The 15,628-nt window shown below is 40.6% G+C and overlaps 1 protein-coding gene and 1 non-coding gene across 3 annotated transcripts; both read right to left on the bottom strand.

Annotated features, from left to right (window-relative positions):
- Nucleotides 1–4,454: 4,454 nt before the first annotated feature.
- On the bottom strand, nucleotides 4,455–15,431 carry PABIR2 (PABIR family member 2). 2 transcript variants are annotated; one of them, XM_064462961.1, is made up of 10 exons: nucleotides 14,955–15,431; nucleotides 14,485–14,563; nucleotides 13,084–13,140; nucleotides 12,658–12,701; nucleotides 12,523–12,577; nucleotides 12,194–12,295; nucleotides 10,780–10,868; nucleotides 10,182–10,246; nucleotides 7,728–7,824; nucleotides 4,455–6,652 (listed from the first exon to the last, which is right to left on the bottom strand). In XM_064462961.1, exons 1-10 carry the CDS (start codon nucleotides 15,068–15,070, stop codon nucleotides 6,502–6,504), a joined length of 855 nt encoding a protein of 284 aa, XP_064319031.1. In that variant the 5' UTR covers nucleotides 15,071–15,431; the 3' UTR covers nucleotides 4,455–6,501. The 2 variants fall into 2 exon arrangements, with proteins under 2 accessions (XP_064319031.1, XP_064319032.1); XM_064462962.1 differs by having other exon boundaries at nucleotides 10,182–10,243.
- On the bottom strand, nucleotides 6,736–6,879 carry LOC135315435 (small nucleolar RNA U109). The gene has a single exon (XR_010374898.1). It is a non-coding gene; the product is annotated as a small nucleolar RNA U109 (small nucleolar RNA).
- Nucleotides 15,432–15,628: the final 197 nt, after the last annotated feature.

Below are 15,628 nucleotides of genomic sequence, written 5' to 3'. Positions count from 1 at the left end.
TGGGTTTTAATACGGGGGGGAAACCAGTGAAAAAAGTGACCAGCAGCAACAACAGTCCTCAAAAGGCAAATGTTTCCTATTACAGTGCTAGTTCTCTCAGGCGCTTTGAAGTCGCTTCTCCCACACAAAGCTGTTTCTTTCACAGCCTGTTCTTGCACATGAACAAGATGTTACACGCACTGTACGTAGCACATCCTTAACTCTTATTTAAAGCACATTTGTCCCAACTCACTGCACTCTGTTCTCTGTATCATTTTTCAAACCAATACTCATACATCATAGGCACAGATGCATTTTTATTCTAGCTCCCCCTTTCACATTTATTATTCTCCCAAATTCTTGGAGGTTCTGGTCATAAGTAGAGAAGCGTTGACATTTAACTAGGGTTGAGACTCATCTGCTAATGTCATGGCAGTAGCTGAATTTTTTCAAAACTTTAGGGGCATGTAGAGCAAAGGGTTTGCTTTGTCAGAGGCCAGATCCAACATTTAGATTTAGATTCTGGACTAGTTAACTTTAGTTACATTTGTTATTTTACTTTGGCCCATAGTTTTTGATACCATCTTTTTCCTACCTGCATATTACAGATCCTAACTTCACACTGAAAAAAAAGATTGTTGGCCATGCATTGCAATGATAAAACATTACACTTCTCATGACAAATTTAAATTGCAAATTATTTGGGGGCACTGAAAATCTTTTTGTTCTAGCAAGATCAGGTTTTCATAATCAGCATTATAAACTACCCTGATACAAAAAATAGCCTGGTGCTTCTGCTAACTTAACTTTGGGGAAAGTTCAAAAGTGGTGGGGACTGCAGCAGAATACAGGAGGTTCCTTCAGGTGATGCAAGGGTTAAACCAGTCAACTTCTGCAAAAACAAACGCATGTTATTGTCTCCCAGATTCATTTGACTCATGTTGTTAAATAGGAGTTACTTCTGCATAAACTATACCAAATGCCTTGCAGAATTAAAACACAATGGATAATTCTTCCAGAAGACACACATCACATTATCTGAAAAATAATCAAAAATCCCAAACTCTGTTATACCCCAAAATGAGAGACATGCAAAAGTCCACCAGGAAGTTTACCACAGCTATTTAGTAAGACAGCCAACCTACAGTAATAAACAGCTAATAACAACTGTGTTTGTATAAAAGGTAAAAATCTCACAGCCCTCAGAAATAAGCTAGGGGAGACTAAAGGTGTTAGAATTATTATACAGTGTAAGATGACGCTTTCTGGACAAAAGGAACTGCAAGACAGCCTGTTATCACCAAGGGGCCTCTTGAATCACAGGGGATCATTACTGTAAACTGGTATTCGGAGACCAAGACAGGCCACGAGGTGAACAAAACTCATGGTCTTTCAGTAATAAACTCTTACTTTACAGTAAGGGGAAGTGTTTGGGGGTGAAAGCATATTGGATTGTGTTGCTGTGTTACTGATGATATGCTCAAAAGACTATTACCTGCATTTAAAAAAAGAGCCTGGTATCAAACCAGCCTAACAGGTTCGCTAAAAATAGGTATTTATTTGTTCTGTATTTTCAGTTCTTATTTCTTTTAAAACCCCACAATCTTTTGTGATCGCCAAAGGTAACACTCATTCTCTGTTAAAAGCAAGAACCTCCCTACTCTGCATTTCCAAACCGAAAACGCAAGAACAAAACAAATTGCTCCAGGTTTAAAAAGAAGATGTTGGCCCTGGCATGCTAATCGGAGGCAAGACTCAAACCCAAGGCCCAATAGGCCCCATATCAAAAGGCTTTAAGATCTAGAAGCAAGTAATAAAAAGCAGCTTTAATGCAAAACTGTTTGGATTGAAACAAGAGACTTCCGTCAAATGCCCAGTACACTAATAAAAAGGATAGCCTTGAGGTACATGTACAAGTTAATAGTGGAAGTTGTGCATATTTGTATTTATGGGAATGGCAGCGCCGAGCCAGCAGCCCCATCACTATAACCCGCTTACACGAAGACTTTTTATCTGCAGCAGGAAGCAAACCCAGGCTATCATGCTTAAGCCAGCTCTGTAGCCTATTTACTCCCTCAGAAAACAGACCTGCCCTACAACAACATCTCCTTTTGATTTTAGCCTGATGACAGAGGTCCCAGCCCTGAATTAGATAACCAGCCCTTAAAGAAACCCAACCACCAACTCCTTGCCCTCTCTGTAGATTGCTAAAACTGAGACCACCGGCAAGTGTAGCTTGCTCTTTTGGGGGTGGATTGAGTAGAACAGCCCTAGACTTGCCAACAAGGAGTCTTTTCCTCTAAGCTTGAGCAGTGCAGACCCTCATGAAAGTCTCAGCTGCTTGGAAAATGCATTTTTCGTTTGAAAATTAGTTGGATAAGCTTGGTCTACATTCAGGTCTAAAACTAAGCTGTAGTCAAAGGAGCTAGTTACTATATCCTTCTCACTGGGTCATCTGGTACCTTCAGTGACCCACCTTACATCAATCACCAAATTTGCTAAGGATTATTTAACAGATCTCAATAGAGACTGAAATACTGACTGGTAGGCAAAGCCCCTTTTCAGTTACTATGGACAGTTGCCATTTATATAATAGCCTTGGAATACAAGAGGCAGTTTGTATCGCTCCAAAAATATTTCTTGGCCTTTACTCCAAGAAAGCAAACGAAACAGTCCTATGACTTCATGAAATATTTGAACTCATATTAATGCAAAGCTTTTTTATTATGAAGTTACCGGGAAGATTATATGCAGATGAAATTCCTCCAGGAAAACAAGTTCTCATCTTTGTTGTCACACAATGTATTAGCAGGGTCTACAGATAAGAATGTGAATATTTGCAAAAAATAATTTCCCAAGACTAGTCTATTGTGTTTGTGCACCAGAATATGAGAGTTCCAAATCCGCCTAAGCCTGCTCAAGTTAACCTCTGCATCCAGCCCCCAACGTGGTTCTGTCGAGAGAAACGTGCCAAGTTAAAGCTTTACATTTAAAATGTTTTTAGCATTTTGAGTTGTTAAAATGAGTACTCTATTTTTATCATGACTTTAAAAAATAATCCCACTTTACTGTTTTTATACAATATAGCCTTCCTTGTGCATTTCAAGAATGAGTTTTCCAATAAAGTCTGCAGGACTCAGATTTACATCCTCACCCACTGACAGTTTAATTACTTCCATTGTAGGAGAAAGTATTTAATCACATACAGTCAGAAAAACAGCCCCTTAAATACAGGCTTTTGGGCCCATGATCCCCAATTTGAAATTCAATGAAGGAGAATGAAACATGCATACTGTGATCCATTTCCTGATTCAGAACACTTGATATTATCAAAACATACAGAGTTCCACAGCTGACACACACATTTTTCTAAACCATTGGTAAAATCCTTCCAGCATTTTAAGCCCACGAAATGAGGATTCAGGGTGCTTCGGACATGATCTGAAGGCAGCACTAGTGAATGAGCTGTACAAAGACCAACATCGTAACGCTGTGCTAATTAACATATTAAAAACAGTCCATCTAAACCGCTGCTTGAATTACACTGGTATTTGCTGGTATTTTAACTTTATTCTTAACAGTTACAACGTCAAAGGTAAATCACCACTGGTGATTCTCAGCAACAGATACGCAGTAATGGTTCCTTATTAAAAAAAAAAAAAAAACAACAACAAAAAAGAGAGGGCGGAAAGACAGGAATTGTCAGACACTCATCATGGCAATTCAGCACAAATAAGTCTGGTGAAGTCACAAAAACCAGTTGTTAAGCATGTCAATAGTTATATATTAAAGCTGACTACCAGCACCAGCTGGCCTTCTTCCTCAGACTGATATCTAAATCATTACAGACAAGGCAATAAATCCAGAAATGCAACTTTTAGTTTAGTCAGAGGATGCTGTACTAGCCTTTACACTGCAATAAAGATTGGTTCTGTAAGCAGCAGCAACTCACATGCAGTTAGGTGCAAGTATCAGCTATCAGAGTATTAGAAAACTTACTTTTAAAACAAACAAGTGGTCTTAACAGCCACGTGCGAGAAAGAGTATGGTCCTGGGTGGGATTTACTAGATTACACAATGACACTCATTCTGAAACAACAGACACAGCCTCTGTGTGTGTCTGTATGACATATGTTTTATGAAAGAGCCATGTCTTCTGGAGTGGAGAATAGCCAGAACGCCAAAAAAAAAAAAAATATGCTGTAACAAGAGTGAATATTTGTGCGTTTGCTTTATGAAGCTTACATTCTAATGTTTACAAAGGCCAGCACTTATATAAGACTCTCCACTAACAAACAAATCTGGAATACATCAATTGTACAGGTAAGTCAGCCAAATATAAGCAATAGTTATGCTCTTCTCAGTTTTAAGAAAGCATGCAATAGGTTTCCCCCTTCTGCCACCCCTTGTTCAGATTTCTAAATCACAGTTCCAGTAAAAGCACGGTATAAGGAAACTGGGGCACAGGTAACAGGTTGAATTTTAACACAGACTGTTTATCAATATTTTGCAAAAGTAGAAGCAGCCTTCTTTTGGCATAGAGAAGGCAGAGAAGATACAAGCATGAATAAAAAAATAATTAAGCGATTTAAGACATCAAAAATTCAAGAAATAGCACTGTGCATATACAAATAAAATTAACATTTGATACTGCAAAGCTCATTTAAAAATGGCACCAATGGACAATATTTTACAATATGCACATTTATTTGAGGTGGGGAACTAACGCTCCACAGGTGAAAATGATAACACAAATAATAGTGCCACTGTTGGCCCATTATGGTAATTCTTACAATTTAATGGAAACGCTTTTAAAAATAATCTGGTATGTACACGTCTTCCGGAAACTCAACGGCTTCTTCAGAACAGGAAAAACTATGGTTCTCCCCCTCCCCTTTTTAGCCAGACAGTATTGCCAGAGATTGTGCTCACTTCTAAAGCACATAATCTTACTTTAAGTTCAGTGCTATTTTCTTTCAGAAAGATCAGAAGTTGTACTTTTAGATAAGAAAAGCATTTATGTTACAAACATTCAAAAGTGGAAGCTTATGATTCTGGCAGACAATGTTGCGTATTAAATACAAACCGGCCAGCAATTACTGAACATAAAAAACTTATTCAATCATAAAAAAATACTATAATTCATCACCACAGACTTTTTACATAGTTATAAATAATAAATAGCATAACACAGTAGATTACAAACGGATTTATTTTGCCCCGTTAAAGTCTTTAAAAAGTAAAATACCTACTGTCTTACCTCAGAGTGACCAAGGTACTATATGAAGACTACTCATAGCTCAAAGAGAACTCCTTAGCCAAACAATTTGCAGAGCTCGTATTCAATCCAATCATGTAAGTCTTCCCTTAGAAATTGGAAGCTCACGTAGCTGCTTGCCCTGCTCATGACCACAAAGGTATAAATGCTGCGCACAGCAGCTGCAAAGGGTGTTACTTTGGCTGCCGCCTCACAGCGGAGTTGGGACTACCCACAGCACCTGGCACTGGAGCACACACCTTGGGAAGGAACACTAAGGAAAGCAGCATCAACGACAGAATCTGGTAAGCACTCTATAAACAAGCTGTACACAAAGACCTTTTCCCACCCACCCCTCTGGTTTACATTCCGTAATTTTGAAACAATGTCCCCTAAGGCACAAAAATACCTACGACCTCGCTGCCACAGGAGACATCGATGGTGCCATACATGGTTCTCCTACACAGTAGTTTAAATAACTTAGTTATCTGCAGTGTATGTCTTAGATCGAGGCATGGATTAACCTTCCTTGGCCAAATATTGCTGAATATTGACCTTATTTCATACAACCTGTAGGATAAAGGATCTGGGGAGAGAACTATGCAGCTGTTTTAGTCATGTTCGTAGAGTATTGTCATTTCTTCGCCGATGGCAGAAGTGCCAGTCTATAGTTATATTGTTAGTTTTTTGTTTTGTTTTAATGTAATAGAGTCAGATTTCCAGACCCACTGTGGTCTTCTGTAATAAAGACAACTAGCAGCACTAAGAAAAGATTTTTTTTCTCCTTTCTGTTACGAGAATTTGAGGCTAGTGACTGAACAAAAAAAGCAAGGAGAATAGTTTTACTCAATGGTGGAAGTGCCAGAGAATAAATTAGTATTTTCAAATCCTTCCAAACCAAATTATTTCCCTAGACATAGTGACCACAATAACAATAGAAGTATTTTCCTAAAAATTGCAACACTAATAGGAAGATACCTATTCTTGGAATCAAAAAGTGTACGCAAGTTCCTGAAAGCAAAAAGTTAGTATAATCTCAGCAGATATCTTGTTTAAAAAATAAATTCACAAACCCAGACATTAATATGGTCTACAATGTCCATTAAATGGAAAAATCAAAATCACTGGAAAGTCGCCAAGGATTACAGTTACAATTATTTTTCCTTTTAATAATCCACGGTAATGGTTCAAGGATGAGAGTTCATTTCTCTGTACAAGTGTACAGTAAGGGAACAGCACAGCCAGACACTGACTCAGAACTTAAGTCACTTAGGTGAGAGATCATCCATCAAAATGAATGAAGAGCACGAGTTTGAGCATGTTACTGGAGACTCCGTGGTTATGCTGCCTTTAGTCAGTGAGTCAGAGGAAGAGCCAACACTGCTGCTGCTCCCATCAAGAATATCTGAAGACAGGCTGGGGAAAAAGGAGGAGGTTGTTTAGTACGCGGGCATGACGGCTTTGTGCATAAAGCTAACGAACTTCCGCCTTTGTAGTAAAGATGTAGGAGACATATACTACCACTCAGTCTTTACTGCAAGACTGGCAGCCCTGAAGACTCCTTGTTTTCTGTAGCATGTTATGTGTATATTCATGCTCCTTATGGGAATGAGGAGCAGAATTTTATTTTTTTTAACATGCAGAACAAATTACTACTCTGATTTTAATCAGTTATAGAAAGGAGGCGACAACTAATGAGAATAAAGCCTTAAAAGGTTATAAGACAGGAATAATAAGAATCTAATCCACAACACAGCAACAGTGTCATTAAATAGCTAGGTATGTTCTTTAACATTGCACTACTCAAAGCAAAATTTTGAAAGCTATTTTTCCCTTGTAAGTAAGGAATTCCTGTGTTTGGATTTTGAAGTCTTGATACAAGATTCCAGAGGACACATTAATCAATGCTTTTACAATTTAGCTGGAAGCAACACGAAAAAAATATTTCTAGGGAGTTTCAAGTCTGTAGGTAAACTGGAATTCCAGTAATAGAGTTAACATTTCAGAATACTTAGTATCTGACCCTTGACACAAAAATAACTCAGCTTTTGAGACAGACTATAACACTAAAAATCATGAATGTATCAACATGAACCATGTAACTGCAGTAACTATTGACACACACACACAAGTTTTCTCAGTATTCTGGTAAGTACCACAGATACTATATGACCGCTGCCTACAACATACTGAAATGGTGAAGCATCTTTGAAGTGAAGTAACTTCACTTATGAACCAATAGGGGTTTGTAACAATTATATTCAGTATAAATGTTTTGATATACAAAGTCTAGGCTAGAGTCTGCTCAGGAAGAGTGGATCTGAGGAGCAGGAACACTGTCACACTACACTACCACAGGAGTAGTTCTTGGTAATATGCATATGCAAGCTACACACAAAGTATTTTTTTTCTGGAAAAAAACACAAAACAAGAAAGCTTGTGAGAAATGCATTCCCTGTTTTGGCATTTCAGGGCACATGAAATATTTTACCATGAACTGAGATCTGTCAGATGTGTAACATCTGGAGAAAGCATGTTGGTTGTTCCTTGAAAAAGTCTCTTTGGCTGACTTTCAGTTTCCATTTCACCTAAGGAAAATAGCGCAAATAATCAAACTCACTTGAGTCTCTGGAATGTCCATTTAATATTTGTCTACTGTAAAAGAGAGGTTTGTCCCACAATAGAGCAAGGTTGCATCTGTAATATGGCAAGTCCTCCAATTCAGCCAACCAAGCACTTGGGTAAGACATTTGTTGATGCTAGCTGTTGTTCAACCATCCAGTCCATCCTTAATTTAACTAAGGCTTCAGTGGTATCTGAGGGGCTACAACGATCTCAAAGACACAAAACCAGGCACTTGCTACCTAGACTACAATCAGACAAAATGATCTAAAGCAAACTAATTACTGTGACTTAATTTTAAGTAAGCAGTTGAGATGAGTCAACTGACAAGCCAAAATATAGGCATTAAAATTCTTAGTGATTATGAAAATAGGAACACCAGCTTGGTTCACAGTTTCACCCTCCTGTGTACAAGAAGTTCTGATGCATACGTACATTTTTACAGAAAAGCTGAATAGAATAAAGTTGGCATGTGTATGCATTTCCACTTATTCATCATGGATCAGACTATCTTTGTACCTGTAATCTCCTACTGACATTAAAAGATTAAACATGATGGGGAGAACTCATATAATCTGTTTAGTATAATCTGCCCCGAGAATGAGCTAGCTCATTAATAGCTTCTGTACAACAGACACACTGGAAATATCATGAACTTGCCAATAACAAGCTTAAAGAAAGAAAAGAAAACCCTCTCAGCTACAGTATATTTTAATTTTTAGCTTGGCAACAAAACCATATGAAATTGAAATATATTTATTAGCTTTTTACCTACACTTCACAGCAGTTGTGTCAGTTTGGAGAGCTGACAGAGGTTAAGCATTATAGCAAACCAGTATATATTAATGTGTTATGCAAGAGAATTATTCTACCACTCATTTTATAAAAGAGCCCCCCTATTTCCTTTAGCCCAGAGGGATACATTCCCTTCTTTGAAGGGAAGGAATAGCAACTTCTATCAAGCAGAATGGGCAAAACATGATTATAAAACACTTGGTCTTACACAAAAATTAAGAAAACCCAAACCACCAACTTAGGTAATTCTTCTGCCACTTGAAATTTCAGAGAGACACAACACATTGCACAGTCTACCACTATCAATTCCCTACAGCAGTGAAGTGTTCCTCAATACATTGCTTTCTTCCCTCCATGTATCATCGTGTCAGTTTGTTACCATGTCATGCCTGTAGAACACGAATGATAAAGCTACTGCTAAAAGTCAGAAAACAGGATTATGTATTTAGGAAAACAAATTAGGTTCATTTAAATGGACTAGATGTTTTAAAATTAAGTAACATTTTGAGAATTCCTTGATATTTTGAGTAAAAAAGGCAAACTCATATCTCTGCTTTGGGGAAGGTGCTCCACAAGAGCACATGGATCAGGTGAGGAAAGCTTGCCCCTTACCTGCACTGTTTTTAATACAATCTGTCTACAGTCTATTGTAAAGTGTTTGAAGTAAACCAACACAGGATTAATATCTCTTTCCTACTAAGGTTGATAAACTTTCGCTCCATTTTTAATGCCTCTAAGATTCATAGAAAATAACAGCCAAGATAGAATTGGCATCTATGAGAAAACTTCTCTTTCCCCTGTCAATTCAATATAAATTAGACAACATTCTTTATCTGATAGCAAAAGCAGTCCTAAAAAACACCCCAATAAACAGCCATTTTTCTAGAAGGCTAGATATAATTCTTGTAAAATAAAAGTACATGGTTTTGGTGCAGTTAAGAATGCCCAAGTAAAAAAAAAATGCCGCAAGGATAAGCATAGCTAGAGGCACACTCGTAAACATCTCAATCTTACAGTTCTGCTATGGAGACTAGTTCTGGGATGTAACGTGAATATTCTTAACACGGAATACTTCCAGGGAAGAATGCAGTTTTCCCCCTTCAGGAAAGGGCACTGATCTATTCCATTTCTCTAAACACTCACCTTCTGAACTTCCAGAGTAAAAACAAACATTCAGTACTAAGTTTAGAAGATACTGCATGATAAGCAACATTCCTAAGATGATCTGAAGGGTGTGCACCATACAGTGGTACTCTTTGGAATGTCAGAGCTTACGAATATTTGTAACATTTAATACGATGTGGAATAAAGTTTGCCTCTTTCAAGCAGCAGCTGCTTTTAATGCTTTTCCCTCTCATGTTTTAGACTAGCTATGTTACCTTGTGTAAGTTATGACTGGCAAATTCCAGTTCACTGTAGATACAAGTGCATTATATTTACAGAACAACAAAAAAATATGGGAGAGAGAAATGTATCACCCGCAAAACTACATCCATATTAAAACATCTGATAATGTAGATACACATACCTTTTCTTTTAATAGGGCCAAGAACACTGGGCCTGATACAGTTGATTGGACTTTGACTCCTCCTGCTAGAGGGAGAATACTGATAGTCAGGTCTGCAAAGGTTCCAGGTTTGAACACCACCACAGCTACCATCAAATCCATACAACCACATATGAAATGTTCTTTAAATCTGTTCCTGCACAACTGGAACGCGCAGGGAGTCTAAATTACATAGACAACAAAGAAGTGCTGCCTATGAGAGCAGATTATCTACCACGTGAAGTTGCAGTAAATTTTCGAGGGTCGTCTTCCCTTAGTTCATCACATCCTCACTTCAATCCGTTTCTAAATTGTGTGTAATATTTATATAAAATTGATATGCTGACAAATAAAGTACCACAAGTTATCTAATTTAAAGTTGACACCGGCTCCTACAAGAGCACCCACATAAAGCTACCATTGGTAAAGGTTGAACTTTCAGAGCATTTTTATGTAGTAATACTTCAGCCAATGTAAACTTAAAGTCTTTTTAAATGTCTTAATATCAGCTTTAACCCATCATTGTGCTAGCCTTGGAATCTAAGCCCATGTATACCTGCTACTTGCAGATGTTACTTACTTGGAGAATCGCCGTGTTGGACTGGGAATAGGACTTGGAGGTAATCCATTACTGCTCACAAACATTTGCAATGATGGTGAAAAACATTGCTGCAGAAAAAAGTCACATTAAGATGCTTCAGAATTTCCATTTAAATACTCAGGTGTTTCCCTCCACCCTCCAAACAAAACATCACCAATTGAAGAAAATCTAGTAATAGAATAAGGCAGAGATGATCAAAGGCAATCTTAGAAGTATTAAAACTTAACTTGCAAAAATATACTGGCTAATGCAATACTACTTAGATTAACCTAAAATTCAAAACCAAAAGAAATCTGAAATTGAGACAGACCCTGTTTTCTAAATAAGACACTTGTTTCTGTTATTCCCATAACATTTAGAAACAGTAGTACAACACTCAGGACTTACTTCTTTCAAGTGGCTTGTTAAACAAACAAGTTCAGTTTACTCAAAATACATCTGACCTGAAAATTTAACATAGTATTCCAGAGTAGAACAAAGTATTGAGCTCTGTGGTTCTGCAGTTAATTTGAGCTTAGCCCATGAATGCCCATAGCTAAGCACAAAAATGTTTCTATCAAGTTATCTACTACTGCCTTTACAGTCGTGATTCCAAAGGTACAGGACCAGCTGCCCCAGTGTTGCACTACGAACACATTGACCCAGCACTAGTACGTGCCTGCTCCATGCATCAGCACTGGTAGAGGCATGCAATAAAATAATAGCAATACAAAAGCAGAACCACAAAAGAGGGTGAAAACAAGGTCAAACAGCCCATCTTTAAACACAGTTGCCTATTTCTCTGTGCTACATTTCAGTTTTCCAGCCCCTGCTGGAAAAAGTAGTTTGTCTAAGATCCACCCTTTCTCCAGCACATGCCACCAGCCTTCCGTGAAAATTCAGCATGCCCGAGTCCTCCTTCACAGTGAGTTTATGCCTTCCTTTCTGTATCTGATGGACATATTTTCATCCTCCTCACCACACAGATTTGCAGCTTCTGGTCTTTGCCTACACACTTACTCTACATATATGATACATCCCAATTTTGGTGCTTATGCAGCATCCCCCCACTTAGGCGGCTGAAAATCATATCCAAATCTGACTACTCTAATGACCTCTTCCAGCTTCCCCACAACCAGAAGCCTAACCCATCCAAACATTGCACAAATAGCAGCAACTGAAAACATTCAGTGGGACAGAACTGGCACACCGCTTAAACCCTGCAGGCTCTAAGATGGTAAACATCTGATTCTCAGAAATCAATAAAATATGGGTTTGGGTTGGGGGGGGTTGCTGTTGTTTGGGTGTGATTCTTTAAAAAAACCTATCGATTTGTGAAGTTACACATCTTCACAGTTCACCTTGATCTAAAATTCTAAAATGTTCTCCCACTTCGGTATTTTACTTGTCCTACCTTTCCTATTCCTCTTGTAGGTGAAGGTGCAGGCGAAACTGGAATGAAGTCTATTCTTTTTGGGGAGGAAGATTTCTCAGACTTGTCCAAGTCATTGTCACTCTGTAAAAAAAAGGTTTGAAAACTTAACTCTGTCACAGGACATTACCTTATAATCCAAGGCACAGCCTTCTAGTGGAAAGTCACAGGGCCAAGCACAGAAAACATCTAAAGCAGATGAACTTAAGCTCTTCTTAAATAAATTTCACAGTTAATTCCTCTCTCTCCCTTAAATTCATCAGTTGAGTGTAAAAGTAGAATCAAATAGGAAACATCTATAAAGAGATTACCAGGCTCAAGCTTTCCTCCCATGACTGGCTTATCTGCATTGCTGTTTGCACTTCCCTAGAATACAAAAAATCCCATCAGTAGCTACAAAGAGGATAACACTGGCTATTTTATCATCTTGTTTTAATAACACTCACCTTTCATGTGCTGTTTCTCTGTTCATTAAATCCACTCCTTCCTCCTGCAGGAGATAAACATTGTAAGTTTTCTCATAACATTTGATTCACCCCAGGTCCTTGGAATAACACTTGCACTTCAATAATCTGCCATTAGAACTGAAATACAAACAGCAGCAGCACTCCAGAGAGAAGATACTGCTACCGGCCCAGCTCACTGTTTCTCACCATGAGACAACACTTCAAAAGTACGAGGTAATTTAAATATGACAACAATAAGCCTTGCAAGGACGCTTCCTTGTTGAAATTAAGCCTTAAAAAAAGACTCTGTTTCCTCTAGTACTTGAAAAATTCAACAGGAAAGAAACTCCCATTAGGTAAGTACTTCAATATTATATAATGCTTTTCATTCTGTTGCTAAATACACAGATTAAAAACTACACTTACCCTTCTGATCTGATGAAGTCGGCTGCTAGGAATACGAATAGGAGATGATGACAACAACTGAAAAAAAGCGACAGCCACAATGATTAAATCACACACCAACAGCTTGCATACATCCCATCTACCATCACCTACATTCTTGGTAAATTAAAAATGAGCTGCACAACTATGTGCGGATGACTCAATGCTGCAAAAAGACAACACTGACCTTCAAGAGAAAAGACTTGTTTCACCACTTACAAATTCATCCTACCACTCAGCAAGCGGCACAGGTCTCAGGCTTGCAAGCAGATACTGCTTAGCATCTCAAATATACAAATAGCTATATATGCCATTTAGAAAAGTGAGGTACTATAAATGAAACTACGAACATCACACAATCCTCCACTGCCTAAAGTAAGATGACAAACTCTTGTACTAACTTACTCAGCCGGTTGGCTATTATAAAGGAGAAATTGCAATGTTTCAGCTCAGTCTTGAACAATACTCCCTAAAACTTTACTTTTGCCATTTTTTCAGTTGCATACAGTTTTACGCATCTAATTCCTCCGGAACATTGGCTACCATCACATACAAACGGTCCAACAGTTCCCACTCAGGATGCCCACGTGCCTGCTATAACACCTACTGACTGGAGTTCCAAAATTTTGGATTCTTAAGAGATCTTGTAACAGATGTAACAAAGTAAAATTTCACCCTGCTTTTTCTGAACAGAAGACACAAAGTCCTGAAATATGTTTTTTCTAAGTCCTATGGATTTTGAGAAAAGCAATACTTAATCTTCAGTACCCACAGATGAGCAAGAAAAATTTCAGTGGAAAAGAATATATAGATCCCTGAGTTGACAAGGGAAGGGTGAAAAAAAGAAATGTAACATCTTTGTAAAGTTAAATAACTGCAGTACTGTACGCTACTAGACGTAAAAGAGGGCAGACTATCGTTCAGCAAATAAATTACTCTTTACATGATTTTCTGATATCTAGTGTTCAGTCTTTGCAGAAAAAGAGCAGCACTGTCAAACAAACAGGTCAAAAAGGACTTGTGACTCTCTCTTCCGTTTTCAAAACAAATTAAAACACCCTTTCAAGACTTTTAATTGTGACAGCAGTTTCCTCTTCCAACACACGGTCAGGGTTAGGTCAGGGTTAACTTTAAGACCATACTTCGTACTGGGAATCACATGCAGCTTCAGCTATGGTTTTCTTCTTAGGGACACACAGTTAATACACCAGTATAATTTCATGGTAGATTGCAGTTACTGGTGAAAAAAAAAATAAAATGAATATTCTGCAGCCCGGAAGCCTGCAAGGATGCTTCATACAAACACAAATCAAGTTTAACTTCATTTCTCCAGACCAATTAGTTCTTGTTAGGTATAAACAAAACGTGCTTCAGATTCCTTACCATACTGTGACGGCTCATAACTGTTGTGCTGTTCCTGCGAGTTCGCAACACGTAAGGCTGAAAAACCTGTGAGTTGTCACTGTAGGGAAAACAAAGTTTTGTGAACGAGTTTCTAAGCTGTGCCTCACTGAAGACCGCGGAGTGCTGCAATGCACCGTGCGGTGCTCTGAAAACATCCATTTTATTTCAAGAGAAGCACCACTTTCACCGCAGGAGATCGGCAAGCGCTTTTGCCATGCCGAGCGCGCGGCTCCGCGGCTACACGCAGCGGCTCGCCCCGACCGGAGCGTTCCGGGACCCGGCGGCCTGCAGGCGCGGCGCGGGGCGGGCCGGGGCCCAGCCGGGAGCGGCCGCCGGGTAGGGTCCCGAGGCGCGGAGCAACCCCGGGGCCGCGACCGGGGCGGGCGGTGCCAGCAGAGAGACCGAGCCCCCCGGGCCGGGCCCAGCCGCCGCCGCCGGGCCCCGCTCACCTGAGCCCGTGGATGAGGGGGGCGCTGTTCGATCTCCTCAGGCCGCCCCCGTCGCTCGGGGCCGCGGCGCTCCCCGGCGGCAGCTCCAGGTCCAGCTCCATTTTCTCCTGAGCCATCGCGGCAGCGGCGGCTCCGGCTCCTCCCGCTCCGCCGCGACGCCCATTCACTGCCGGCGGCCGCAGCGGCTCCTCATGCCGCCGCTCCCCCCGCCTCGGCACGGCCCGGCGCGGCCGCCCCTACAGGCCCCGCGGGCGGCGCCGCAGGCAGGGTCCGGGGGCGCGCCGGGCCCGGCGAGGGGGGCGGCCCCAGAAACGCCCCATGCCGGGGGCAGCCGGGGGAACGGCCCCTTCCCCACCCGCTGTCGCCGACGGACTCGCTCCCCGCTCCCGGTGCCGCCGCCGGTGCCGGACGAGAGCGACCGCCTCAGGCCGGACACCCCCCCACGCCCGCCGCCGCACAGCGCGCATGCGCGGGAAACGGGGCGGAGGCAAGCAACCCGCCTCCCACAGCGCATGCGTCCTGCCACCACATCCACCACTGCGCGTGCGCGCGGGGCCGGTATCGCGTCCCCCGCTCCCGGCTTCGTCTGCGTAGGGACTCCCGAGAGCCTCCGCGGCGGACTCGCGCGCTGACTGGCTGACGAGACAGGGCGTGTGTTTGAAACGGTACAATGG

Source organism: Phalacrocorax carbo, chromosome 11 (genome assembly GCF_963921805.1).
Source record: "Phalacrocorax carbo chromosome 11, bPhaCar2.1, whole genome shotgun sequence".
Classification (NCBI taxonomy): domain Eukaryota; kingdom Metazoa; phylum Chordata; class Aves; order Suliformes; family Phalacrocoracidae; genus Phalacrocorax; species Phalacrocorax carbo.
This window is presented reverse-complemented; position numbering and strand designations above follow the sequence as displayed.

What these genes read in the sequence shown, in the direction of transcription:
- PABIR2 (XM_064462961.1), bottom strand. Translation starts at nt 15,070, where the DNA reads ATGGCTCAGGAGAAAATGGAGCTGGACCTGGAGCTGCCGCCGGGGAGC. An exon ending in TGGCCCTATTAAAAGAAAAG is followed by an intron (nt 7,825 to 10,181) that starts GTATGTGTATCT and finishes TATTTTCCTTAG; the next exon opens with GTGAAATGGAAACTGAAAGT. An exon ending in CTGACAGATCTCAGTTCATG is followed by an intron (nt 6,653 to 7,727) that starts GTAAAATATTTC and finishes CTTTTTCCCCAG; the next exon opens with CCTGTCTTCAGATATTCTTG.